The sequence below is a fragment of the Erythranthe guttata genome, chromosome 4 (assembly GCF_056151865.1).
Source record: "Erythranthe guttata isolate IM_541 chromosome 4, IM_541, whole genome shotgun sequence".
Lineage (NCBI taxonomy): Eukaryota > Viridiplantae > Streptophyta > Magnoliopsida > Lamiales > Phrymaceae > Erythranthe > Erythranthe guttata.
In genome coordinates, this window is record NC_142536.1 from 20,597,501 (window position 1) to 20,622,650 (window position 25,150).

A 25,150-nucleotide genomic window follows, 5' to 3' on the forward strand; every position below is an offset into this window, starting at 1 on the left:
CCGCCGCAGAGGAGGCAGGGGTCTGTGCAATGAATTTTGTGCGTAGTGTGTGTTTCAATTTAGGTTTAATAGTATTTTGAAAAAATTTACAATTCAGTCACCTAATTAAGTTTCAGAAATTTAGTAAAATTACAATTTGGCCTCTATTATATATTAATTCTAATTTTATGTTATTAATTAAAGGGTATATTTGTCTTTTCATCTCTGGTCAATGACTAAAATTTTAATAGGTGCGGTGAGCTAATAAAAAAATTATATAGGGGGGTTTTCGCTAATTTTTATAACACAAGGACTTTTTTAGCAATTGAGGATTACACAGGGGTGGTTTTTGCAATTTACTCAAGTTGTAACTTGTAAGTAATATGTTTTAAATTAATTAATTAATTGCATCTACTGTATTTATCTTCTCCCAATTTGATCTTCTATTTCATAATCCTCTAATATACAACGAGAAATATATTCATTTAAACATAGATTTATGGATAAATTTAATATAGATTATAAATTGAGAGATCTATGTAATTGGACCCTATACATATATATATATATGTACTTCTATTGGGTCCAATTACATAGGTCTCTCAATTTATGTACATACACCAATGGGTCCAATTGAGAGATATTATGACCCAAACAAAAAAAGCTAATTAAGCCCATTGGGTTTGGGTGAAGAAATAAGCTTGTATTATTTGTGATTTTGTTCATCTCATCTCCCCCACACTATCAGAGTCCTAATCTTCAAGTCAAAGATCAATGGAAGAATACCCGGAGGAGCTGCGAACGCCACCGGTGGCATTAGCGTGTTTGGTGGGGTGTCCCGATGTGCACTCCCTCATCACGGCGCACCTCCACTCCCAGCAGCCCCCTATTAATGCCATCGCATTGCCCGATTTCTCTATGATCTCCGTCATCCCCCCTAAGAAACCCCCTCGAGATATTTCCGACCCCATCCGCGGCATTCTCAGGTCAGATTGGCTTTCCAAGCACCGTACTAGGATTCCTTCCGTCGTTGCCGCTCTTTTTACCTCTAATCATGTTTCCGGCGACCCCGCCCAATGGCTCCAGGTCTGCACCGATCTCGAAAATCTCAAGTACGCTCCTCCCTCTTTCTCTCTTCTATTATTCCAATTTCTTTATAATTGCCATACACCCTTGTAATTTATTGAATTAATTGTCAGGGCCACAATTCGTGGGAGGAACATCAAATTGGTGGTGGTGGTTGTCTCTCAGTCTGGTCATAAAGGTCTGTGAGTTTCTGCATTCAAATCTGTGTGTATTGATATCTATACTTCAACCTGGTCAGAACACTTATTTGCTGAATTGTATGTTTGTATTTGTGATTTTGTTTGACTTCATCTGCTGAGCTCAATCTCTTTCACCATATCTTTGTAGTTATGGCGGATCTCTTGTCTTGCTGAATAGATTGTTAAATGCTTAGAAATTCAGTCTACTTCAAATTTATGGTTTTAGATAGTTATATTTATATTCAGATTGTTTTGTGCATTATAGAAGGATACTGACTCTTGTTGTCAAGTATGAATCTCAAGTCTAGACTAATTTCTTAGGATGTATTTCGATTTTTAAACTATATTTCTTGTATCAGTTAGGTTATAATCCTTCAATATGGTATTACCCTGCAAATCCTTCAAATAATAAGCAGAAACTAATTGAAAAGGAAAGGTTTGGAGATATGCAGTAAGGATGGCATAAGTCTTTTTGTATTTGTAACATGCATATGCCTAAAACAGATATGTCGGTTCCATACCTTTTTGACATTATTTTCCAATTTTTTTTTGCCTTAATAAATTCATTTATATAGTAGCTACAATCTCATTATTGGATTTCTTCTAAAAATGTTTGTTAAAGATAGGGCTTTAGAAGCTTGCTTCTCTTTTCACTGTATCGTCCTACTATCTAAGAGCTCGAAAAACTGAACACATATATGATTGTAAAATGCTTCTGCTTCCTCCCTTTTGCTTGTTGTTGTATTTCTATTCAAATAAGCAATGAAAATCCTTGCACTGTGTACATCATATAAAGAATTCTGTGGCAGATGTCACGAGTGAAGATCGCATGATTGCGCTGAGGAAACGTGCAGAAGTAGATTCGAAAAACCTTATCGTTTTTGTACCGGATGACCAATTGGAACTTATACAATCTCTAAGCAGGCATGGCCTATATGACCTTTTCATCATCTTTATTGGGTTTTCCTCTTTATTTGATTTTTTTTAGAAAATAAAATTGCCAGAAATAGGTTTGTAAGTCAATTTTGCTTAAATATTGAGGAGATTGGCACTGGTATAAAATACTGTTCCCACATTTTTAGTGCTTTGTCATAAAGCCTTTTTGACTATATCACTGCAGGCTCTGGACTGCATTCACAGATCTGGCAAATATATATTACCGAGATGAGGGACGAAGAATAAAAGTGCGCCTTGAAAAGAAAAGTTCCAGCTCGATGGAGTTAAATATCCGTTACTGTTTCAAAGTAAGGTCTTTGCATATTGCGATGCTCTCTTTCTGTTATGTTCAAAGTATCACATCATGAGATTCAAACTCCTGCTTGTTATCCAATACGACCATGTATTATCACTAATTTGGTAGCTGTGAAACATCAATACTGCCATCAGAAGCTTGGAAATATCCACTATTATTTTCTTGAGCACATCTGTTTTTCAGTATTGATTCGATTACTGGTGCTTTTAATCTTCCTAAATAAAGCGGAAGATGATATAATTCAGATGTTGTCCTTGTCCTTACTGGTCTGTTTACTCCACCATTTTCTGCTCCTCTCTTATGCTATCTAAACCTTATCAACTGCTAGGCTGCTGTGTATGCAGAATTTCGAAGAGACTGGCTTGAAGCTCTTAAGCTATATGAGGATGCGTATCATGCTCTGCGGGAGGTACTTCTTCTCTCGCAGCCGCAGATTCAACTTTAATTTTTTTCTCTCTAGTGTTTCAAACTCCACTAATGACCTTGCTTTGCTGTATGCTTGAGTTCACGAGTCTACATGCTGTACATGCTTCATTTAATAAACATGCATAATATGCCTAAAACAACGAGAAGAATATTTGAAATATTTTGGAAATCACTGAAATTTCAGTATACATCAAAAAAGTTATCTCCTCAGGTCCTTTTGGGCAAATATAATCTAAAAACGGTTTAGGGAAAATAATGTTGCATGAATTTCAGCCATCAATCAAAATTGAAGTAATTGTTCCATGAGAAAGAACTCAAACTCAAAATTCAGGAACTTCTTGTTTTTGTGCACTTTTTGCATATTATTGAAGGAATTTCATTTTGATAATAAACTTTATTGTCATTCTAGCATGCATTTGTAAAATAATTTTGCAATCAGACTTTAATACGAATTTCAGGAATTTATCAAAACTTGGTGTTTTCTGCGCATTGTATGAATTCCACTTTTACATATAAACTCATTAGTGACTGATATTTGCCTACGTTTGGCAAACTAAGGATAACTATTGTATGCTATAGAAAGCAACACAACCTCAAGTTTATAAAGTTATTTCATCTGTGTTTGTGATGTTTGCTTAGCCCGACTTGGTTTAATCTCGTGTACTCACAAGACTCTGCTTCTATTTGCAAAGTTAGCTTCACCAGATATATTGCCCTTTCCTTTTCTATTTGGGGGTCTGAAGACTTGACCCCAGTCAGTTGCTCTCATGATTTTATTTTAAATGGGAGTTGAGTTTTGTTACTCCGAATATTCTGTCTGCTATCCCCTATCAGTTAGTTCAAGTCCACGACGGCAGATCTGCATCATTTTTTTATAATTTTTTTCATGTTCTGATTTGCATGTTTAACATGATAGATGGTTGGAACATCAACAAGAATGCCGCCAATCCAACGCTTAGTTGAGATCAAAACTATTGCTGAGCAATTGCATTTTAAGATGTCAACGTTGTTGCTGCATGGTGGAAAAGTTGTAGAAGCAATTGTGTGGTTCCGCCAGCACACTGCTAATTATAGAAAACTTGAGGGAGCTCCTGATGTTATTTTTCTTCACTGGGAATGGTTAAGCAGGCAACACTTAGTATTTGCTCAACTGTTGGAGACAAGCTCAAGCGATGTTCTGCAGGTTCCAAGTATGGTCTCAGTTCCTGCAGAGAAACCAACTGAATGGGAATTTCATCCAGCTTACTACTATCAGGTATTGACAACTCCATTTAAAAATTTCCCACTTTCAAGTTTAATCGATAATGAGTTCTTACTTTAAGAAGTTCAAACGTACAATCTCATTTTGATTAGAGACCGAGAACAGCATTTGAGTTTCACATATCTTGCAACAGCTAGCAGCTAGCTATCTGAAGGAAAAGAATTTATCTTTGGAGTTTGCAATATCTATGTCAGAATATGTTGGTCCAATTGATGTGAGTGCAGAGTCTGTGGTTGCTTCTGTCTATTTTGGTCAGTTTGCCAGGTTACTTGAGCTAGAGGATACTTACATAATGCAATCGTGAGTTTACCAGGCCCAACTATCTATCTTTCTCTTTCATATCACCACACATGTCTGTAGATTGCCCTATAGGATGCAATATTATATGCCTTAAAGAGCTGAATGTTTTCTCTGCGTAAATTTGGATGCAGCCTGACAGATGATGAATATGTTTGTTATACACTTGCTGAAGGGAAGAGGCTCCAGGACTCCTCTGAAATTATTGCTCTGCTAAAGAGATCTTTTGAAGCCTACAATAACTTGAAAGCTGAGAGGAGAGCCGCGTATTGTGGATTTCAAATGGCTAGAGAATATTTTTTGTCAAATGAATTTAGTAATGCTAAGCAAATATTTGACAGTGTTGCTAGTCTTTATCGACGAGAAGGCTGGTTATTGCCATTGTGGGAGATCTTGGGTTATTTAAGAGAGTGCTCGATTGGTATTAGTTCAGTGAAAGACTTCATAGAATATTCACTTGAAATGGCTGCACTGCCAGAAATAAGTGATGCTGTTGAGCTATCATCTAAAGAATGTGGTCCAGCTGGGCCTGCAACTTTTTCACAGAGAGCAAAGATACACAAGGAAGCGTTTGAGGTTGCGAGGGGGGAATCAGAACTTCATCTGAAAGAACAAAACAGTCACCTCAAAGTAAATAGTGACTATCCTCTTTATGTTGAGATTGATCTTGTGAGTCCCCTAAGGGTGGTGCTTCTTGCTTTGGTTGCTTTTCACCAACCAATAATTAAGCCAGGTGCTCCGTCTCTCATCACTATATCACTTCAATCCCAATTGCCAATAAATGTCGAGATCGATCAGTTGGAGGTGCAGTTTAATCAATCAGAATGTAATTTTATCATTGGGAATGGTCAGAAGACAAACACAGCTGCCATTTCCCATATACAACCAGGTCGCAGAGTCGAGACAGCTCCCGCGCTGGTGCTTGCTTCTAACAAATGGCTGAGGTTGACATATGAGATAAAATCTGGTAAGTTGGTGGCTGACCTCTCTACTGACTTTTAGTTTCTACTTTGTGTAACAGAGTGAATAGTTGAGAAGATTGTTTAAGCTTCTGTGAACAGTCACATGAACAGTACTGTGGGATACCAATTAGGGAACCACTTGTTAATTAATTTTAACCCTATTCCTTTTAAAATGAGTACTCCAAATAAAACTCGAATAGCGATTAAAATCCTAATCAACGACTTCAAACAAAAAGTTCTTGATGCATATGTTAGGACTCTCTATCAAAACCACATGACTATACAAGGTGTTTCACATCAGATGGTAAGGATCATCACAATGTAGGTCCCACTTTTGAAGTGGGCATGATCCTCTCCTTCTGGTGGGAAACTCCAGGTTTGGGTAAGAATTTCCTGCTTCAGCTATAGTAAGTTTGTATCCTATGCTGCACGCGTGTTAATCTAACTTATATCATGATTAATGCAGAGCAAAGTGGAAAGCTTGAGTGCATATATGTAATTGCAAGAATAGGACCATACTTCACAATATGCTGCAGAGCCGAAAGTCCTGCTTCGATGAACGATTTACCACTTTGGAAATTTGAGAACCTACTAGAAACTAGTCCTATCGAGGATCCTGGTCTGGCATTGTCTGGACAGAAGGCTATACAGGTTGAAGAACCGGACCCGCAAGTGGATCTAATCTTAGGTTCATCTGGCCCTGCATTGGTTGGAGAGAACTTTATTTTGCCTGTGACAGTTGCTTCTAAAGGACATCCAGTGCATTCAGGTGAGCTAAAAATTAATCTGGTAGATACAAGAGGCGGTGGTCTGCTTAGTCCAAGAGAAGAGGAACCATTATCTGCCGACAATCTCCATGTTGAGCTTGTTGACATTTCTTGCCATGCAACTAAAGATCTATCTGAAGCTCTTTCCGACAATGTTCAGAAAATCCAGCCGTCTTTCGGATTGATTTCAGTCCCATTCTTAGATGTGGGTGACTCATGGTCCTGCAAGCTCAAGATAAGGTGGAATCGACCGAAACCTATAATGCTTTATGCCTCGTTAGGTTACTATCCTCAGAGCGGTGAACCTAGTTTACAGAAAGTGCATGTACATAAAAGCTTGCAGATTGAAGGCAAAACTGCTCTTACAATCAACCATCGGCACATGCTTCCCTTTAGGCAGGATCCCCTTTTGCTGTCAAAGATCAAGTCAGTTTCTGAACCTGATCTGATACCACAATCACTAGCTTTAAAGGAATTAAATATGCTTATAATTAGTGTCAAGAACAGTTCGGAGGTGCCACTTCGGCTGCTGTCTATATCAATTGAAACGGAAGAGAATAACGGTGCATGCATTGTACAGCCTCAGCAAGAGGAGTTCAGAAAACCCATTGTTCATGTGCCGGGAGAAGAGTTTAAGAAGGTTTTTGTCGTTGTTCCCAATGTAAATTGTACTAAAATGAAGATAGGTACTGTTAGTCTGAGGTGGCAAAGGGATGGGGATCAATTTGATTCATGTGATAATGTGTCCCAAGTCACAACGAAACACAGAATTCCGGATGTTAATGTTGAACTGCCTCCATTAGTTGTGAGGTTGGAATGCGCGCCTCATGCCATTCTTGGAAATCCGTTTGTATATTCTGTTAAGATCCATAACCAGACGGAGTTTCTTCAGGATGTGAAATGCTCTTTATCTGATTCGCAGAGTTTTGTGTCGTCTGGGCCCCACAGCGATACGATATTTGTTCTGCCAAATTCAGTTCATGTTCTGAGTTACATGCTTGTGCCGTTGGCATTAGGGTCACTGCAGCTTCCTAGAGTAACTGTGACTTCAGTTAGATACTCTGCTGGTTTACAACCCTCTACTGCATCATCGGTTGTCTTTGTCTATCCCTCGAAGCCCCATTTCAAGGCAGACGATACTTGATCGTCGTTCCTGTAAAGGGAATTTGAAATCCTCTATACTATTTTCGCAAACAATTCTCGGGAAACAGCATCAGCATGGAAGAGACATTCTGTATAATGTTAATTGTGTAAGACAATGTTTTATCTATTCACTTATATACTTGTATGTGGTTGTGTTCCCATAGATAGAGCGAAGGGTATGTGTTTTGTGAAAGATGAAATCCCTTTTTGTCTGTTCTGATTTATTATAAACGGTACAAGATATGGTGGAACTGAAAACATTTAAATTTGATGTAATAACAATGGATTTTATGTTTGTCCTATTTTTATACAAGTAAACCCCCACCCACCTCACCGCCAGGAATATCTCTCTATCTTTAGTTCATTTCTTTCTTCCTTACATCACCCCCATTCACCGCACAATTATTGTATTTTTTTTCTTCCTGATTGTTTCAGTAATTTAAATAATTGCCGTACTTTTATAAACTTAGAATTCTTGATGTAATAAACATATTTTTCTATTTGTGTATCAAGAAGTTTTTTTTTTATTATTTCTTATTTATGAATACGTATTTGATATTATTAACAATAGATTATTTTTAATAATCTACTTTTATTTTTATAAAATAAATAGATTTCTCAAGTCAATATTTTCTTAAAGTAAATATAATATAATTTGGGGATTCATGGAAATTCTAGACTGGTTTACAATATATTAAATAAAAGCCAGCCACGTGGGCAATCAGAAAGAGTAAAAGTATCACGGGCGGGTGATTCAATCATAGTGCATGATCCGCAAATAAGCCGAAATATAGGGACTAAAGAAAAAAGAAGAGGTGGTGGTGGTGGTATTTGAATCACCAATTTAACATGGATCAAAACCCTCGACGCAATTTTTATTTCTCTCTCCTAACCCAAAAACCCAAACCCTTCAAACTTTTGCTTCGCTCGCTCTTTTGTGGCGGCTTTCCCTCCTTCGCTTATAAGTTTCCTTTTCTCTCTCTATCTACAGATAAATAAATAAAAATAAAAATCCGTCGGTTCATCATGGCCCCCGCCGCTGCTGTAGATCGTATCCTTTTTTTTTTTATTTGAGCTATCTGCTGTATAGTTTCGTATAACTGTTTCTTTTGGCTCGTTGTCTTTACTGAATTACTGGTTTAGGTTTAGTTACATCCTGATTTGATTTTGATTTTTGGTTGAGTTGTTTGTCTTGGTTTTGTGTTGTTTTAGATCTGAGCTTGTTGAATCTGGTGGCTTTTCAGATTTTTCGAGTTTCAACCCTCCAAGTGTTTGCTTTATTTCTTACGTGCAGATTTATATGTTAGGGAGATTTTCTGTGCTTGTGATTTTTAGGGAAACGCTTTGCAGCCTGGTGAACAAGTATATTAATGAAGATATCTGAATTTTTTAGTTATTCTCCTGACTATTGTAATTTGTGTAGTTCTTTTATTTTATTTGCTCTCCAGTAGGCCAGTTGGCTATTTTAATCTGAGATTGGATATGTTATGTTGTATGAGGCTGATAGAATTTCTATTGTTTTGGTTTTGTATTGGTGAAATTAATTTTGAAGGTGTTTTGAATCATTTGTGAACCTTCAAATCAACTAGTTGGGGTTACTTATTGGTTTTATGCATTTATTCTTGTAGTAATTTACGTCAAAAGTTGCATACCTTTACTTTTCTTGCTGTAGAGGCTTCAGATTATTTGCAGAAGCTGTCTTTGGATTCCCAAGCTAAAACTTATGAAATCCAAGATGCCACCAAAAAGGTTTACTAGCTAAATTTTATATTTGTTAAATGCCTGCTTTGTTAGAGTATTGTTTGTAAGCAGTCTCTCGTTTCTATGTCTATTGATTCTCATCGTTTCACGCAGCCTTCAGTTGATTCCAGTAACGTGGCGAATGGAGTTCAATCAGATCGATCTATCACTCCTCTATTGCCAGATTTTACGGATCCATCTACTGGCTACCATCCAAACAGTTATCCTTCTCCAGCATATTATTATAGTGGTCAGTGTTCCTTAGAATTGTTGAAAACTTGTGTTATTTGAAGATTCTCTCCAGCATGTTATTATCTTGGGATTTGAGTGACACTTCCATTTTGTGTTATAATTTGTTTACAAGTCTTACCATATTACTGCATTCTATTTATTTTATTTTTTACCTTAATAAATTAATGTGCTGTGTATTTACGCTTAGTAGGTAATGACTGGGAGGATTACCCAAGATATATGAACGCCGACGGAGTGGATATGACTCCGGTAAGTTGTCTACCTTTCCGAACATACCTATTTTTTGGGACTGAATGGTTACTATAACATAGTTGCATTGCGTGCTGCATTTACAGGTTATTGATTAGCCCGTCTAATACTGTTTTTCCTGTCCTGATTATCGGGAATATTTCAGGGAGCTTATGGGGACAATGGATCAATTATGTATCATGGCTATGGCTATACTCCTTATCCACCATATTCGCCTGCTGCTTCCCCTGTTCCAACCTTGGGGCACGATGGTCAGCTCTACGGATCGCAGCACTATCAGTACCCAACTCCTTATTTCCAGTCATTGACGCAGACAAGTGGTCCCTACCCTACTCAAGCTGGCTCTGCAAAGGGTGAGATAGCTACCTCTGCTGCTACTGACCAGTCATCTTTGTTGGTGGATTCTGCTAATTCAAAATCGAATGTTGTTACCTATAATGGTGGTGCAAAGGGAAGTAATGGTTCAATGCAGGCAAGACCAACGTACCAAAATTCATCGTTTAATGTGCATGGCTCCTACGGAGGGTCTGCTTTCACTGGCGGATACCCGGCTTCTGGTTATCAGGACCACAGATATGGATATGATGGTTTACAGTTGCCAATTCAATGGTTAGAGAGTCCATACTTCTTAGATGGACAGCCAAGGCCTGTAACTAGTTCGTCGATGACTTCCTCCTATGCAAATGGAAATAGAATCCCTTCATCTAAGAATCAGAATTTCCGGCCTCAACTGATGGTATGTGAGAAAACTATCACATCATATGAATTTATTTTTAACTGCTGAAGAAAGATTTTTGGTTCCATATGAAATAGTGCTTCCTCATTAGATAAGTAAGCAAAACTCTGCCGCAGGAGAATTGTTTTTATTGTGTAAAACATAGATGTCCATGCATGCTGGCAATCTTTTGTAATGAAAATATGAAGTAAATCACATGCATTTCTTTTATTTTCTTGAATGTGGTTATTGACCCATTACATCTCACCAGATATTGCAATGTGTTATTATGCTCTCAGGGTTTGCAGCAGCCAAGGCCAATGTCTGCCATGAACACTGCCAGTGGATACATGAATAGAATGTACCCCAACAAGTTGTATGGCCAGTATGGAAGTACTTACAGATCTGGTCTGGGTAATGGATCCGGTGGTTATGACTCACGAACAAATGGACGTGGTTGGATGGCTGTTGATAGCAAGTACAAGCCGAGGGGAAGAGGAAATGGTTTATATGGTTATGGAAATGAGAGCATGGATGGCTTGAACGAATTGAACAGGGGACCAAGAGCTAAAAGCTCTAAGAACACAAAGGAAATTAGTCCAGTGGCTTTGGCTGTCAAAGGGCAAAATATCCCCTTGTCTGGAACAGATGATAATGAGAAGGAGAAGTCAAGTGTGACCCCTGATCTGGAAGAATACAACAGACCCGATTTTCCCGAGACTTATTCTGATGCGAAATTTTTTATTATCAAATCATACAGCGAGGATGATGTCCACAAGAGCATCAAGTACAATATCTGGGCTAGCACCTCAAATGGTAACAAAAAGCTAGAAGCTGCTTACCAGGATGCTCAACAGAAGCCAGGTGGCTGCCCTGTTTTCCTTTTCTTCTCGGTAAGCACCCTCTTATTTAGCATTCCAGTATTTAGTAGTGGTGACTTCTTTGGATATTTATTTACATTGTTACTGACCTGTTGTATGGATGTGTAGGTAAATACCAGTGGTCAGTTCGTTGGTGTTGCAGAGATGGTTGGTCCTGTTGATTTTAACAAGAATGTTGAGTACTGGCAGCAGGACAAGTGGATTGGTTGTTTCCCATTAAAGTGGCACATCGTAAAGGACCTCCCAAATAGTTCATTGAAGCATATTACCCTCGAGAATAATGAGAACAAACCTGTTACCAATAGCAGGGACACCCAAGAGGTATTGTTATTGCTCAAGTTGTAATATATTTTTTGATATGAATGTACATCACGGCTTTGACTCGTTTGGTATATCATACAATTGGAATGAAATAATCTTACACAGAAAATATATTTTTTAACAGGTTAAACTTGAGCCAGGACTTGCGGTGCTTAAAATATTCAAGGATCATACAAGTAGACAATGCATACTGGATGACTTTGATTTCTACGAGGATCGCCAGAAAAAAATCCAGGAGAAGAAAGCGAGGCAACAACAATTCCAGAAACAGGTAAGTTGGTTATTTTCATTCCTGGGTCGTTTAGCGAGTGTAGTAATCATTAAACGAAAACCTTTGGTTTTGTCTGGTGCTGCTGCTGTATGTAGGCTCAAGTATGGGAAGGCAAATCGGCCGAGGAAAAGTCAAATGGTGAAGTGGCATCTGAGTTAAACAAGGAAGCTGCATCGAATGTTCCAACAGAAAACAGCTCTGTACTAAAACTAAAACCTGCTGATGGAGTTGTAGCTAATGTTGTTGCAAATAGTTGATATGTTGAGCTTGTGGTGAGCCATGGACATAATCGACGAGATGAGAAATATAGTTTGGGTGCTTGATTAGAGTAACGTCAAGCAAGCAATTGGATGTGGCTCTGCTGATATCAACAAATAGTTATGAAGCAAAGTTCACGTTTCTTCTCATGATGGGTATTTTTTTAGTACCTAATAGGTTTTCTTTTTTGTGTCCATGGGGGTCTTGGTCTTAGGGTTGCCTTGTTTTTTTTCTTTTTCTTTTTTACCAACAGCCTTTGTTGCTTTTCTTGTTGTTGTTTTTTTTTTTTTTTAATTTAATTTATTTCCCTTAAAAAAAAGATATTTTCTCTGTTTGAGTTTGCTAAGTGGTGTATCATCCGATCCGATCCGATCCGATATTTCCCTTAAAATGTAGCCTACTTTTCTAGTATGGTGAAAGAGAGAGCTAGAAACGAGTTGGGAATATATATAGTTTATTAATTTAAGAGGGTTTTTAGTTTTATTAGTGATTGTATTAATTAATTAGATGCCCGGCTTATGAGGTTATGGGAAGTTGTATTAGTACTGCATCTCTTTTACTGGTTTAGAGTCGAGACTAGCAATAAAATTATATTAATCTTTGTAGTCAAACAAATTCAAGATAATCTATTCCTCTTAAAACATAACAAAAAGCTCTACAATAAAAATGACAACTTGTACCATGAAACAATAAGATGTTTTTGTGTTTACTAAACAATCGATTAACATAAAGGATTTATTCAAGATGACGAAATCTTTTTCTGTCTTAATTAATTAATGTCTGATAAATAAATATTTAATAATTGCTGATTGCTGCTCAAAGAATAGGGAAGGCCAAGCCAAGTTTCACAGCCGCGCCTAAAATGTTAAATAATTGAATGCAATAAATTAGTTGGCCACAAAAATTAAATTAAAAGGTTTCATTAGAGGTGGATAGGGGATAAGTACGAGTTAGTGTTAACATGTAGGTGCCACGTGGAATTGATTTTTTGTACACAAAGTTAACAGGCGCAAACGATACATATCTATTTTATATATATATGATTTTCTTGTGAATTTTTTTTGCATCCCAGTCAGATTTTGTTGATCGTATCTGTTTGTATTTGAGTGATGGGAATGGGGATTTGGAGGAGTTTGAATAGGAGGAATGGAGGAGGAGGAAAGATGATGAGTTTGATTAGATTTAGGGCACTCTCAACTGAGTCTGTGACTGGGAGTATTACTGCTACTGGGACTAGTAGTAGTAAGCCCATCAATCTTTTCTCCGCCGTCAATCAAGCTCTCCACATTGCCTTGGATACCGACCCTCGGTATTTTTATTCCATACTTCTTTTGTGAATTTTGGAGATTTTTTTATTGCTTTCTTTCTCAATCACCTTCAACACTCACTTATTTGTTTCAGTGCTTATGTATTTGGAGAAGATGTTGGCTTTGGTGGTGTTTTCCGTTGCACCACCGGTTTGGCTGACAGATTCGGCAAACGCCGTGTTTTCAACACTCCTCTTTGCGAGCAGGTACTTCATACTTTACTCACTCATTTTCTCTCTCTATTATCTACTTATTTTACATCAACTCATTTTTCATGCAGGGGATTGTTGGATTTGCTATTGGTCTCGCTGCTATGGTGGGCGTTTCATCATTTCTCTTTTCACCTTCCATACATCAAACTTTAATCTTCTTCTTTTTTCCTGCTCATTCGCTTCTCTACTTACACATTGAAAACTTGAATTACAGGGCAATCGAGCAATCGCTGAGATTCAGTTTGCAGATTACATATTTCCAGCCTTTGATCAGGTGTTCACCATCTCCTTTCATATCTATCAAATTGACACTCAATTCATAGTACTCATCAATTCCTATTATGTAGATTGTTAATGAAGCTGCAAAGTTTAGGTACCGCAGTGGGAATCAATTTAATTGTGGAGGTACTAATTATCAAATTGTTGAACCATGCTTTCCTTTCAGTCTTCTCTTTACACTTGATGTGATTTGCTTGCTCTCATCAGGCTTAACAATCCGAGCACCTTATGGAGCTGTGGGCCATGGCGGCCATTACCATTCGCAATCGCCTGAAGCTTTTTTCTGTCATGTTCCTGGTATTAAGGTATATATGTGATGTTCGCCTCTTAAGCTGGAATTGGTGATTTTCTTTCTCAAATTGAGTATCAACACGGGCATCTCTTAGGAGCCAGCCATCAAAAGGCCATAGTGACTTTGATAGAATGCAATGGAGATCAATATCTTTTTAGCGTGTGTCTATATGCAAGAGGCTATTTATCCTCGCTTGTCGACTCTAAACAATTACGTACCTTCACGTCTGAACCGGCTACTTAAGTCTTAGAGATTTGTTATTACATGATTCCATTGAGGAATGTCTACTTATTTACACACGTTAGCTTCTTTTTTAGGTGGTAATCCCCCGCAATCCTCAACAAGCTAAAGGATTACTGTTATCATGCATTCGTGACCCAAATCCAGTTGTGTTTTTTGAACCCAAGGTACATCTATATTTGCTTGTTTTGGATTAAATAAATAAGAAGTTAAAATCATCATTATTAATTTACAGTCGTTAAATACATGCTTAAATGTTCTCAGTGGCTATACCGGCTTGCGGTAGAAGAGGTCCCAGAGAAAGACTACATGTTGCCTTTATCTGAGGCTGAGGTATGTCGATATTTGTGTTATTGCTGAAAAATAAGTCTGCTACTAAAAAATCTCAAATTTTAGGTTATTCGTGAAGGCAGTGACATAACACTCGTCGGGTGGGGAGCTCAGCTGTTAATCATGGAAGAAGCATGTGTTGAAGCTGAGAAGGTAAAAATGTCGACTTTAGGGCTAATGCATCATCAAATATTTAATCTGGTTAGCCTTGCATGATCTTAACTATTCATTTCAACCCATATCTATCTCCTTGGGAACTTGCAAGTGATTTAAGATCAAATACATTAATTATGACCATACCTTACCTTTACTACCCGTGCTAGTGAGATTCTAAAACTGGATGAGTTATCTTCTGATCTGTAGGATGGCATCTCTTGTGAACTGATAGACCTAAAAACTTTAATTCCATGGGACAAGGAAACGGTGGAGGCCTCAGTTAATAAAACTGGAAGACTTCTGGTGAGGATCGGGACCATTTTTGTAAGAGTTTTATGCGATGAAGATATTTATCATCCTAAGCTTGTTTGGCTATTTACATTGTAGGTTAGTCATGAAGCTCCAATAACAGGTGGCTTTGGTGCTGAAATTTCTGCCTCTATAGTCGACCGGTGCTTTTTAAGGGTAGTTTTTCTTATGTATCACTCCCATTTACTTTTGTTTCCATTTAGATTGTGCAAGTTGCAGTAATATAAGGGTTGGTTGATCTGTGATGCATGCATGTTTCACCAGACAAAATTTGTTAATAAATATATTATGCAAAGGTGGGCTGTTGATTTTGGTTCCTAACTTTGATATTTCATTTTCTCGGGGTAGTAAGTAACTTAGAACTTGAATTATTGGCAGTTAGAAGCTCCGGTAGCCAGAGTATGTGGCTTGGATACTCCGTTTCCTCTTGTATTTGAACCATTCTACATGCCAACGAAAAACAAGGTTAGCCAAATATAGATAGATAGTATTGTATGTCTTAATACGAGAAGATGAATGTTGATGAATAACACCTTTTATATTGCATTTGCAGATATTGGACGCAATCAAATCGACTGTGGGCTATTAATAAATACAATCTGAGCATCTGTTGGTTCATAAATGTTGGTTTGTTGAGAATTGGTATTTGTGGTTTTAGCAGTTAAAGTAAAATGTAAACGTTGTTGTTATAATCCAGTTAGTGTTCACAACGTTGTTAAAATGCTATAGACACTAGAGTCCATTTCAAATAAGAACAATCTCCCCACCACAACCTTGTGTTAATACACTACAAAATGTTTACAATCTAGTAGTTTAACATCTACAAACTTATTTTTTCACGCATTATTTTCCTATATATATAGATTAGACTTGGGGGTACATGAATACATGTTATTTGTTCAATTAATATTTCTAGGCCTCTTTTGGTTTGATGTATAGGATAGATAACTTTCTTGCGATTATATAATTTTACACTATTCATGATTATATAGTAGTCAAAATTGTGGATTTGGTTTGTAGGATTAATCACAAAGGATAATTGTAATGTAACTTTTGGTTTGGATGATAAGGACTGATGACATCTGCAATGACAAAATCACCCTTTCCATTTATGTACTGATGGTCTCATACTCGGATTTCATTTTATCTGTTTTTTAGGAAAAAATAAAAAACAATACACAAATAATTTCTTTTTTTAAACAATGAAAAACTAAATTATGTTAATCTAATGCACCAAGCTAAGGGACAATTGAGATTGCTGCCAACATATTACAAATCATTATGAATCAAACTATTAACAATGGTTTTTGCCTCTGAAATGATCTAAATCAAAATGACCACAAATTCATCCAAACTAGAGAGATAGAGAACAATAGTAAACCATTTTTAGTGTTCATCAGGCTACACATTTAGATAACAACATTAAGGAAAGGCAAAATAGAAGACAATCCACATCATTAAAGCTATAATGATTGAAGTTTTAACATGCACATAAAATAGCAGCTTTCGATCCGACGGTAAAAAATAATCTAAAAGGGAGTTTAATAATATAACACTCTTGAATAATTTCACAAAGTTGACTTGTTTAGGTATGAAATTATTCATATATGCTCGAGGGTCCTGTCTGGTTCGAGGAAACAAGTTCACGCTTAGCGGTTGGCAAACCGGTGATCAATTTCCTGAAATACAATATTTATTCAATCTAATTTTATTTGGACAAAGCCTAAAAAAATTGTATGAATCATGTTTCACTTTTGTATTGTATTATATTAATATCTAGGGAAGTAATTACCTTTTAGCACCATTGTTGCTTGGTTTCATAAGAATAGTTAATCTTCTAGCAGTCTTTTCGAACTCATTGCGTCGTCATAATCGACCAAAACATGTCAATAAACACAGAGGATCACGATATGTAATAGTAACTAATTTATTAACCTTAAACAATGTGAATATTTTTTTACCGGATGGGTTCATCATCACCTTGTTTAAGAGCAACTGTTGCATCACGATAAAACACGTGGCTCATAATCTTCGAACTTTCAATTCCAAACACGTGTCCAAGCCTCTTGAAAACTCTCCATACGAACCCAAGAAAAGACAGATCAAGAGTCTGGCCTACATCTTCGGAATCCAAGAACACTTTGTCATGACCAGTGTCCATCCCAATTTCAGACGAATGATAACCCCGTTTCCTAAAAAACTAGGCACTAGACAAATCCAATGAATTCTTTTCTGATTGTATATTATTTTTCCAGTTGATGGACCTTTAGATTTTTCATGCCCAGTTGCAGGTAATTTCATTGTTTTGCGGAGATTATGAGCCATGTGGGTGCAAACTGACCCTCCCCCCTTCACGAGGTTGGCGTGATCCTCGCAATTGAGCATGAGACTGTAGATGTGGAAAGACTCGTACCACCTCGGGCTGTTGGGCTCGTTTTCGATCAATTTCGTCCGTCCGACTCGGGACTTCTCGAGATCGATGGTTGCGTATATTTTGGGAGTCCCTTTCCCTATACCGACAGCCTTTCCGATGTTCTCCATAAGCTGTAAGAATAATTTTTTTCACCAAGGGAAAAACATCTCAGCAAATATGCGATGACAAAGCTAAAAAGATGAAATAAGAGTGCAAATATAAAATTATCTTGAATCCCAAAAACATATGACATTTATCTATAGTCTACACTCACATCAAATAAAAATCAAATCTTTAACAGAACAAAAACCAACCCACATAAAAAATTACAGTGAAATTCATCCTCAGATGTACAAAAGAAAAACAAAAACATAAAATTGAGCTACTAAAAAATAAACAGAGATCAAAGTCCAGTGAATATCTTACCAAAGAAATTTCTCCATTTAGCGGAGGTCTGAAAAATTTGATTTAAATTCACAAGATTTCGGATTCAATTTCCGAAAATTGTTCCAATTAGATGTGTAATCGACAATTTCATAAATTTAAGTGAAAGATGAATCAAAGAAAAATACTTACCCATAGCTTTCAGATATTTTAAGATCTACCCATTGTTTGTTCGAAGGGTGTTTCTGTTGTCGCGCCAGTGAAAGGGATTCGTCGGAGAACCACCGGTGAAGCCGGTGAAGATGAAGAGCAGAGATTTTGTGAAAGTGAAAGATGGAAGCTTGTACAGTCTTTTTTACACCCAATTTTGTGTAAAGAATGATACATCTCAGACCCTTTTGGTCATTTCATCTTCACCCGTTGGACTGATTGCACAATCCTACCTCAGAGGGTGAGATAATTTATCACCCATTTCCATGATTCGATACCGGGCCCTCAATCTGTACCGGGTTTATCTCCCACAACCAAACGTCTGATTAAGGGTGACTATTTTGTCTATCACTCCTTATCCACCAAACCAAAAGAGCCCCTAAAGTACAAAATAAACATTATAGAATTTAAAACAAGATATGAATTAGTTGAATTTCTATAAAGTTTTGATTTACTGTATTTTTATTTATGTTTTAGGGTAAATTATAATCACAAACTCCATATGTTTGAGAAATTACATCCAGCCCCCTGCAGTTTGTATATTTCTTTTATATACCTATAGAAAGATGTTAATGTAAAAAATCTATAAATTATAGGGATAGATGTAACTATGAAAAAAAAAGAAGGGGTTTATTTCGCAAATAGAACTTACTTCAGGGGCGGGCGGTTGTAATTTACCCTAAAATTAAACGATTAAAAGAATTATAATAAATAATAATATTTTATGTATATTTTGTTATGAGATATTTGTGAATCGTCTTGCTACGCGGTAAAGGATAAGCAATTTTGTTGTAAAGAATGGAGGCAGGCTCCGTTATCAGGTCGTCGTCTTCAACATATCCGTTGTCCTTCTCCACCAAAACCCGTTTATGTTTCATCTCGAATTCTCGGAGAAACAGTTTTTCATCTTCTTCATTCAAATGGCCGCGGCGGCTTCTGTTTTCGTGCCCCACCAGAAGTTCTCCACTCACAGTTGAGAATCCTCCTACACTTACAGATTCTTCTTCTGGGACTAAAGATATGCTTCCCAAAATTGACAAGAGCGGCAGATTTTGCAGCCCTAGAGCCGCCCGAGAACTCGCTCTGTAATGCTTATTTTTCTCTTGTAATTTCTCTATTTCTGAAATTTTATTGGTTCTAAAATGTAACAATCTCTTAGGATGATTCTGTACGCGGCTTGTTTAGACGGGTCGGACCCGGTTCGCCTGTTTGAGAAGAGGGTGAATAGTAGAAGAGGTTATTTCTTCTTCTTCATTCTTGCTTTTTTTTTAATTTTTTTTTTATGTTATTTTACTTGGATATTGTAATAATACTTTTTTTTAGCATGTTTTGCAGAAAGTGGCTATAAATTTGATAATGGGGCTTTGTTGGAATATGATCACATGAGCTTTGGAGGGCCTCCGGTTGCCACGGAGACTGATGAAGAAGCTGAAGAGATTTTACGAATTGATCAAAAGGAATCCGATATTGGTAATTAATAATTCATGTGCCCTACAATATTCGTCTATATATCCATCATACAGCAGCAACAACTATTTACTTGTATCCACGCTTAACTGGTTAAGCCCTTTAGAATTAGTAAGGTTACATTGTATATCTCGATAAACTATCTGACTGGACTTAGGTGTGTGTTACTGTGTTTGTGTTTGTGTGTGGCTCTCTTTCATCATTAGATTAATTAATGCCTAGTGACACCTGTCTAATGTTCGATGTTTACACATTCGAAAGATTTAACTATGTAACTTCACTTTCTTCTCTCAGAAGCCCAAGTTCTTTCAGCACCTCCAAAGTTGGTGTACAGCAAATTAATTTTGCGGTGAGCCTCACATTGTATATTAACTTATATAATCTTGTCGGACATTATTACTCAACTTAGTCGACGTACATACAAATTGCAGTTTTGCTCGGAAACTTTTGTTAGCAGTGGCGGAGAATTGGGACAATAATGTGCTTGCAATTGACAAAGTTGCACCTGATAATTGGAAGGTTTGATTCTTAATTTCTTTAAACTGCGGTTAGGTGAAAGTCTGTAGCTAAAACATTGTTTTCTGAGGTACTGATGGTAGAATGTCGCTCCCCTTTCCCATCGCTACTGCAGTTTCAAATTTGAGCAAGTGTTAATTAATAATGATGGTTAAGTTGTTAAATTATGTTGTTATATTGGTTCAGAAAGAGCCAGCTGGTCGGATCCTGGAATTTTCAGTTCTTCATATAGCAATGTCAGAAATAGCAATTCTTGGGACAAAGCACCAAATAGTCATCAACGAGGTTAGCTAGCTAATCTCTCTCTCTCTCTCTCTCTCTCTCTCAATAAACAGTTATACTTTTCAAGAAACAGTTAAATGGACACACGATAAGTAGTTTCATTCATATTGGAGTCGTTTAAGGAGTCAATGCATTATTAATCGTTGTTGTAATTTGTGCTGGACATAATTAATGCAATGTTTATTTTATTTGAAGGCGGTTGATCTTGCAAAACGTTTCTGTGATGGGGCAGCGCCTCGTACAATAAATGGATGTATGAGGACTTTTGTCAAGGAGCTCAACCGGAGTGGTGAGGCTCATACTGTCAAAATCAAACAGACCCTATAACTAGTATTTGATCTGTACAAGTGTATCAAAAGTCCAATATTCCACTTGTGGAGGTCGGGTGATCATGATATAATACACATCAATATTCCCAGCCCGGCCCGGATTGAGAAACGAAATGAACCTCAACTTGAGGAATTGGACTATTTTCGGGCTTAATTTTTGGCTGCCTCCTCATAGTGGTTATGTGTGTTGTAATTGCATTGTAGCAATGTCTACTTTCTATTCACCGTATGAGGTTCATCTTCTTCTTCTTCTTCTTCTTTTTTCGTAATATTTATTTTATTTTGTCTAGAAACACACATAAATCTGAATGGTCCATGTTGCAATTTAAGTCAAGACAAGTTATTTGAAGAATATTGTCAACTAAATCCCCCCTAGGCCTCATACGTTTTAATATTTGATATCACATTCAAATATAGGTAAAATTATCACTACATTAGATCCTATGGAAGCACATATTTCTTATGTATGGGACAAAATTATCACTACATTAGATCCTATGGAAGCACATACTCTTATGTATGGGACGTAGTATATATGTACATTTTTTTAATACTAATTTGTGATGTAATCTAAATCCAGAAATGCATAAAATAAAGGGTGAATTAGGCCACCCTTGAAGGTAAATTCAAATTACCAAAAAATAGAAAAAAAACCTTTATTTTTGGGTAATTACAATCATCCCCATAATAATGAATCTTCTTACACGTCCACTATTACGATGTCAAATTTAGTACAATCTTCTAGATTATGTGGTATATTCTCCAGTTTGACCCGTTTTACACCATTCGAGCTCCACATTTTGAAACAAGATGATCATAATATGTGGCATTTGGATTGTTAATATCAGATTTGGTGCATCAAAAACTTCATTTTTGCACAAAACAAGTACAAACTAGACAACATTCAAAAAATTTATGTAGAATTTGACACCATAAAGGTAGACGTGTAAGAAGATTTATAGTTGATGGATGGTTGTAGTTATCCAAACATGAGGGGTTGTTTCGTAATTTACCATAAAATAAAGGGTAATAATCTAAATAAGATTTAGTTGGAAGGCATATTGGGCCCGTTAAGGAGATGAGCGGCGGCCCAGTAGAAGTAGATTCTCCAAACTCCAACCCTAAAACAAAACCAGCTCCTCCTTCCTGTATAAATAACTAGTACCATAATCGTTGCAGAAGCAGTATCCCTTAATCTCGATCTACTTCTCTTCTTCAATCTCTTAATTCTAATTTTGTTGTATATATATTCTATTAATTTGGTGGTGGGTGGGTGGCAATGATGATTAACAATAAGGCTTGTTTCTCAAGAACATTCGCAGTAGCCGCCTAAGAGCTTTCGCCTTTCGCCGGGCTTGAGAGTTTATGCTGTTCTACTTCCTTGGATGTCTGAGCCACCCCCTCTCCTCTACCCACCCAACCAACAATCCTTTTTTTTTAATTAATTTATTTAATTTTATTCAATTGAAGCCTAATATTGCAATCCGTTGGTTTATTGTAGATAAATCAATGGATCTATCGTTAGGCCATATTGAACCACTATAGCGCATATATATATTTGTATTTCTCCGTATATATATGCGTGTGTATACCTTTAGATCTGAAGAATTCTTCGTATTTTCGGTGATACATTTTATTTTAGTTTTGTTTGATAAAATATTTGTTTTTGATTTGTATAATGATGATGATGATGTATGATGAATAGGGGTGATGAAAAAAATCGATCGGATTCCCAATGATTTAAACCATGATAATTACAACCAGCTACTTCTGACCTATTCTTAACATCCATCATCATAGAATTCTACTTGTATTTTGTTAATTTATATTTTATTTACTTTGATTGGCCGTTGATGTAAGTTAATATTTGCTACTCTTGATGGGAATTAAAGCATACATTCTCATTTGATGATTCTTTAACCACCAAGATCTCTGAGGCCGTCAAGTTAAACATTTGTTGAATTTCATTTCTGGTTTTATATTATCTTTAAAATTGTCTTTTCGTTTTGCTTGTTCTAGATTTGGATTATCTATATTTAAAAGAAATGTCATTTAATATATTTAGTCTGAGTAAAATGTATTTTAATTTGAAAGATATTTTTGGAAGTATCCTACTGTTTTTGTAGGACCTGACGAACAACTTTGTGGAAGATGGAGATGCTGAATGTTCTGCCAACCTCTATTTGTGGTCGCTGATGATATCCGACGGATTCAACTTGCAGATAAAATATTATCTTCGGTTGTTGATATTTTCCAGTTTTATTCAAATTATGTTGTATTTCTTTTTTTATCTACATTTTTTTTTATTTACATTACAGTTTATTGTGCAAGTTTGATTTTTTTGTTTTTGTTTTGTATTAAATTTTGTTTTACCGATCTATAATGTAACATGAATTATAATGAATCATTTGAACCCAAGTTCACATGGAATACAATTTGTCGATTAGCCACAATATACAAAATAAATTTCTCAACTTTATGTACATAATTGATCAATATTTAAATGAAAAATTTCTATATATAGGAAAACTAACGGCACAAAACCCACAAAAAATGAAAACTAAAAGCCCTGAAATCTATATATAGAAATTTTTTGGGGTATTTTCGTTAAAAAAAAAGCCAACATTTCTTTGCAATAGTCGGTCAAAGGGTTTGACTAACGAAATTAGAAGAAAAAAACTAACGGCAGGGGGGTATTTGATGTTTTCAATACTTCAGGGGGTAAACGATATATTTATCATAGTACAGGGGTGCAAAATGAATTTTACCCTTATATTTTTTCCAAAATATGACGAAAATACCCCTGCTAAACCTATAAATATAAGGGTTTGTTTGACCCAATTTCCACTATATTTTTTAACATTTTCGGTCAATTTTACTTGGGAAATTTTTATTTTTTTATTTTTTCCTTCAAAACATTTAATTACTTAGATTTTTTTTAAAATTTTCTGAATAAAAACCTTTTATTTTTGTCATTTTGAATTTATTCATTTTTTTCTTAAATGTCTTCCTCTAGTTCAAATTATCAACAATATAGGATTGTAAAGATGTTTGTAATCTTAGGATGTTTGAACTACCGGAAGACATTTAAGAAAAAAAATGAAAAAACTCAAAATGGCAAAAATAAAAGGTTGTATTTAGAAAATAAAAAAATGTAAGCAATTAGATGTTTTTGAGAAAAAAATATAAATACCAAAATTTTCAACGTAAATTTAACCGAAAATGGTAAAATATATAGTGGAAAATGACTCAAAATATAATATATATATATATATATATATATATATATATATATATATATGCTTGAGTAGGGGTATTTTTGTCATATTTTAGAAAAAATGCAATGTGGGGGGGGGGGGGGGGGGGTTTGTATTTATGTGTAGTAAGGGGAGTAAATGATACAAAGTCCATAGTACAAGGGTGTTTTTGTATTTAACCCATGTTTTTATATGTATTGGTGATAATCCCTCATCCATGAACTATTTTTGTCATATTTATTAAAGTAAAGTTGTTTCTACATGTATTGATGATAATCGTTCATTCATAAACTATTTTTGTCATATTTATTAATTTAACTTTATGTTTTTGATATAACATGGTTGTATATTTATCTTATTTCAGTTAAGGGAAAAGTCTGATGAATCTTCTTTTTTAGCACCCATAATAGGTCTCAGTAAACTGTAGCTATTAAAGATCAATTTTAATAATATAAGATAAGAACCAAATATTTTTTTTAATAACTAAATAATTTTCCCATAAAATTAATATTAAGTAAAACGATAATTTTAATGGAGAAAGATATGTACTTGTGGGGCAAAAAAATGAGGATATCTTATATATAAAAGAAAGAAACGCTAGGGCAACCCTAAGAAACCCTAATGTCATATTTGTAATTTTGTTTTTCAATTTTTATCAAACTTTTATCTCCTTGATATTATTTTAAAAGGGCTTAGTTCCGATGCAAGATGTATAGATGGCCTTTTACGATGGTATGTTGTCGATAGTTTAGTTTTGATTATGTTAACTAAGTTATTGAATCTAATTACTTTTAAGCTCAACATGAAAGACATAGATGATGATTTTTTTCTTGGTTCAAATTTTCAATCTACTGGTATTAGCTCATTCAATTCATTTGGAAAATTATTCAACAGTAAAGTTATTTTTTATTTTTGCGTGTGTGTAGTATACTTAATAATGTTCCACTGATGAATTGTTAATGAATGATTATAAAAGAATTTTGATCATACGATACATCAAACGTTTATTTATATTCTTACAACATCAAAACAATGCAATTTGTTGTCCCGTGCATCGCACGGGTACAATTACTAGTATTAAGTAAAACGATTATTTTAATAGGGGTAAAAAAATGAGAATATTTAATG

The 25,150-nt window shown here is 35.8% G+C and overlaps 5 protein-coding genes and 3 non-coding genes across 9 annotated transcripts; 7 read left to right on the forward strand and 1 right to left on the reverse strand.

The window, feature by feature from the left end:
• Positions 1–570: 570 nt before the first annotated feature.
• LOC105970749 (trafficking protein particle complex subunit-like protein) lies at positions 571–7,647 on the forward strand. Its single transcript, XM_088817395.1, has 9 exons — positions 571–1,091; positions 1,179–1,243; positions 2,054–2,168; positions 2,365–2,488; positions 2,825–2,905; positions 3,839–4,177; positions 4,317–4,483; positions 4,615–5,447; positions 5,909–7,647. The coding sequence occupies exons 1-9, from the start codon at positions 754–756 to the stop codon at positions 7,351–7,353; spliced, it is 3,507 nt and encodes a 1,168-aa protein (XP_088673521.1). The 5' UTR covers positions 571–753; the 3' UTR covers positions 7,354–7,647.
• Positions 7,648–8,115: 468 nt separating this feature from the next.
• LOC105956031 (YTH domain-containing protein ECT4) lies at positions 8,116–12,305 on the forward strand. Of its 2 annotated transcripts, none has more exons than XM_012979850.2 (9): positions 8,116–8,403; positions 9,025–9,101; positions 9,207–9,342; positions 9,535–9,593; positions 9,739–10,329; positions 10,608–11,201; positions 11,298–11,510; positions 11,635–11,781; positions 11,877–12,305. In XM_012979850.2, exons 1-9 carry the CDS (start codon positions 8,379–8,381, stop codon positions 12,036–12,038), a joined length of 2,004 nt encoding a protein of 667 aa, XP_012835304.2. In that variant the 5' UTR covers positions 8,116–8,378; the 3' UTR covers positions 12,039–12,305. The 2 variants fall into 2 exon arrangements, with proteins under 2 accessions (XP_012835304.2, XP_012835302.2); XM_012979848.2 differs by having other exon boundaries at positions 8,145–8,403; positions 9,532–9,593.
• Positions 12,306–12,864: 559 nt separating this feature from the next.
• On the forward strand, positions 12,865–15,968 carry LOC105955931 (2-oxoisovalerate dehydrogenase subunit beta 1, mitochondrial). The gene is made up of 13 exons (XM_088817393.1): positions 12,865–13,348; positions 13,441–13,552; positions 13,627–13,662; positions 13,773–13,832; positions 13,906–13,963; positions 14,045–14,142; positions 14,447–14,536; positions 14,634–14,702; positions 14,766–14,852; positions 15,063–15,158; positions 15,243–15,320; positions 15,543–15,629; positions 15,718–15,968. Exons 1-13 carry the CDS (start codon positions 13,149–13,151, stop codon positions 15,751–15,753), a joined length of 1,107 nt encoding a protein of 368 aa, XP_088673519.1. The 5' UTR covers positions 12,865–13,148; the 3' UTR covers positions 15,754–15,968.
• Positions 15,969–16,508: 540 nt separating this feature from the next.
• LOC105955943 (phospholipase D alpha 1-like) lies at positions 16,509–18,340 on the reverse strand. The gene is made up of 4 exons (XM_088817394.1): positions 18,154–18,340; positions 18,004–18,031; positions 16,957–17,708; positions 16,509–16,843 (listed from the first exon to the last, which is right to left on the reverse strand). Exon 3 carries the CDS (start codon positions 17,703–17,705, stop codon positions 17,280–17,282), a length of 426 nt encoding a protein of 141 aa, XP_088673520.1. The 5' UTR covers positions 17,706–17,708; positions 18,004–18,031; positions 18,154–18,340; the 3' UTR covers positions 16,509–16,843; positions 16,957–17,279.
• Positions 18,341–18,884: 544 nt separating this feature from the next.
• Positions 18,885–21,019, forward strand: LOC105956032 (antitermination NusB domain-containing protein). Its single transcript, XM_012979851.2, has 7 exons — positions 18,885–19,256; positions 19,331–19,407; positions 19,507–19,641; positions 19,933–19,987; positions 20,070–20,157; positions 20,341–20,439; positions 20,632–21,019. The coding sequence occupies exons 1-7, from the start codon at positions 18,970–18,972 to the stop codon at positions 20,761–20,763; spliced, it is 873 nt and encodes a 290-aa protein (XP_012835305.1). The 5' UTR covers positions 18,885–18,969; the 3' UTR covers positions 20,764–21,019.
• Positions 21,020–22,039: 1,020 nt separating this feature from the next.
• Positions 22,040–22,162, forward strand: LOC148771392 (small nucleolar RNA SNORD14). The gene has a single exon (XR_016031077.1). It is a non-coding gene; the product is annotated as a small nucleolar RNA SNORD14 (small nucleolar RNA).
• A 304-nt stretch (positions 22,163–22,466) lies between these two features.
• LOC148771393 (small nucleolar RNA R12) lies at positions 22,467–22,544 on the forward strand. The gene has a single exon (XR_016031068.1). It is a non-coding gene; the product is annotated as a small nucleolar RNA R12 (small nucleolar RNA).
• A 66-nt stretch (positions 22,545–22,610) lies between these two features.
• On the forward strand, positions 22,611–22,705 carry LOC148771394 (small nucleolar RNA SNORD24). The gene has a single exon (XR_016031071.1). It is a non-coding gene; the product is annotated as a small nucleolar RNA SNORD24 (small nucleolar RNA).
• Positions 22,706–25,150: the final 2,445 nt, after the last annotated feature.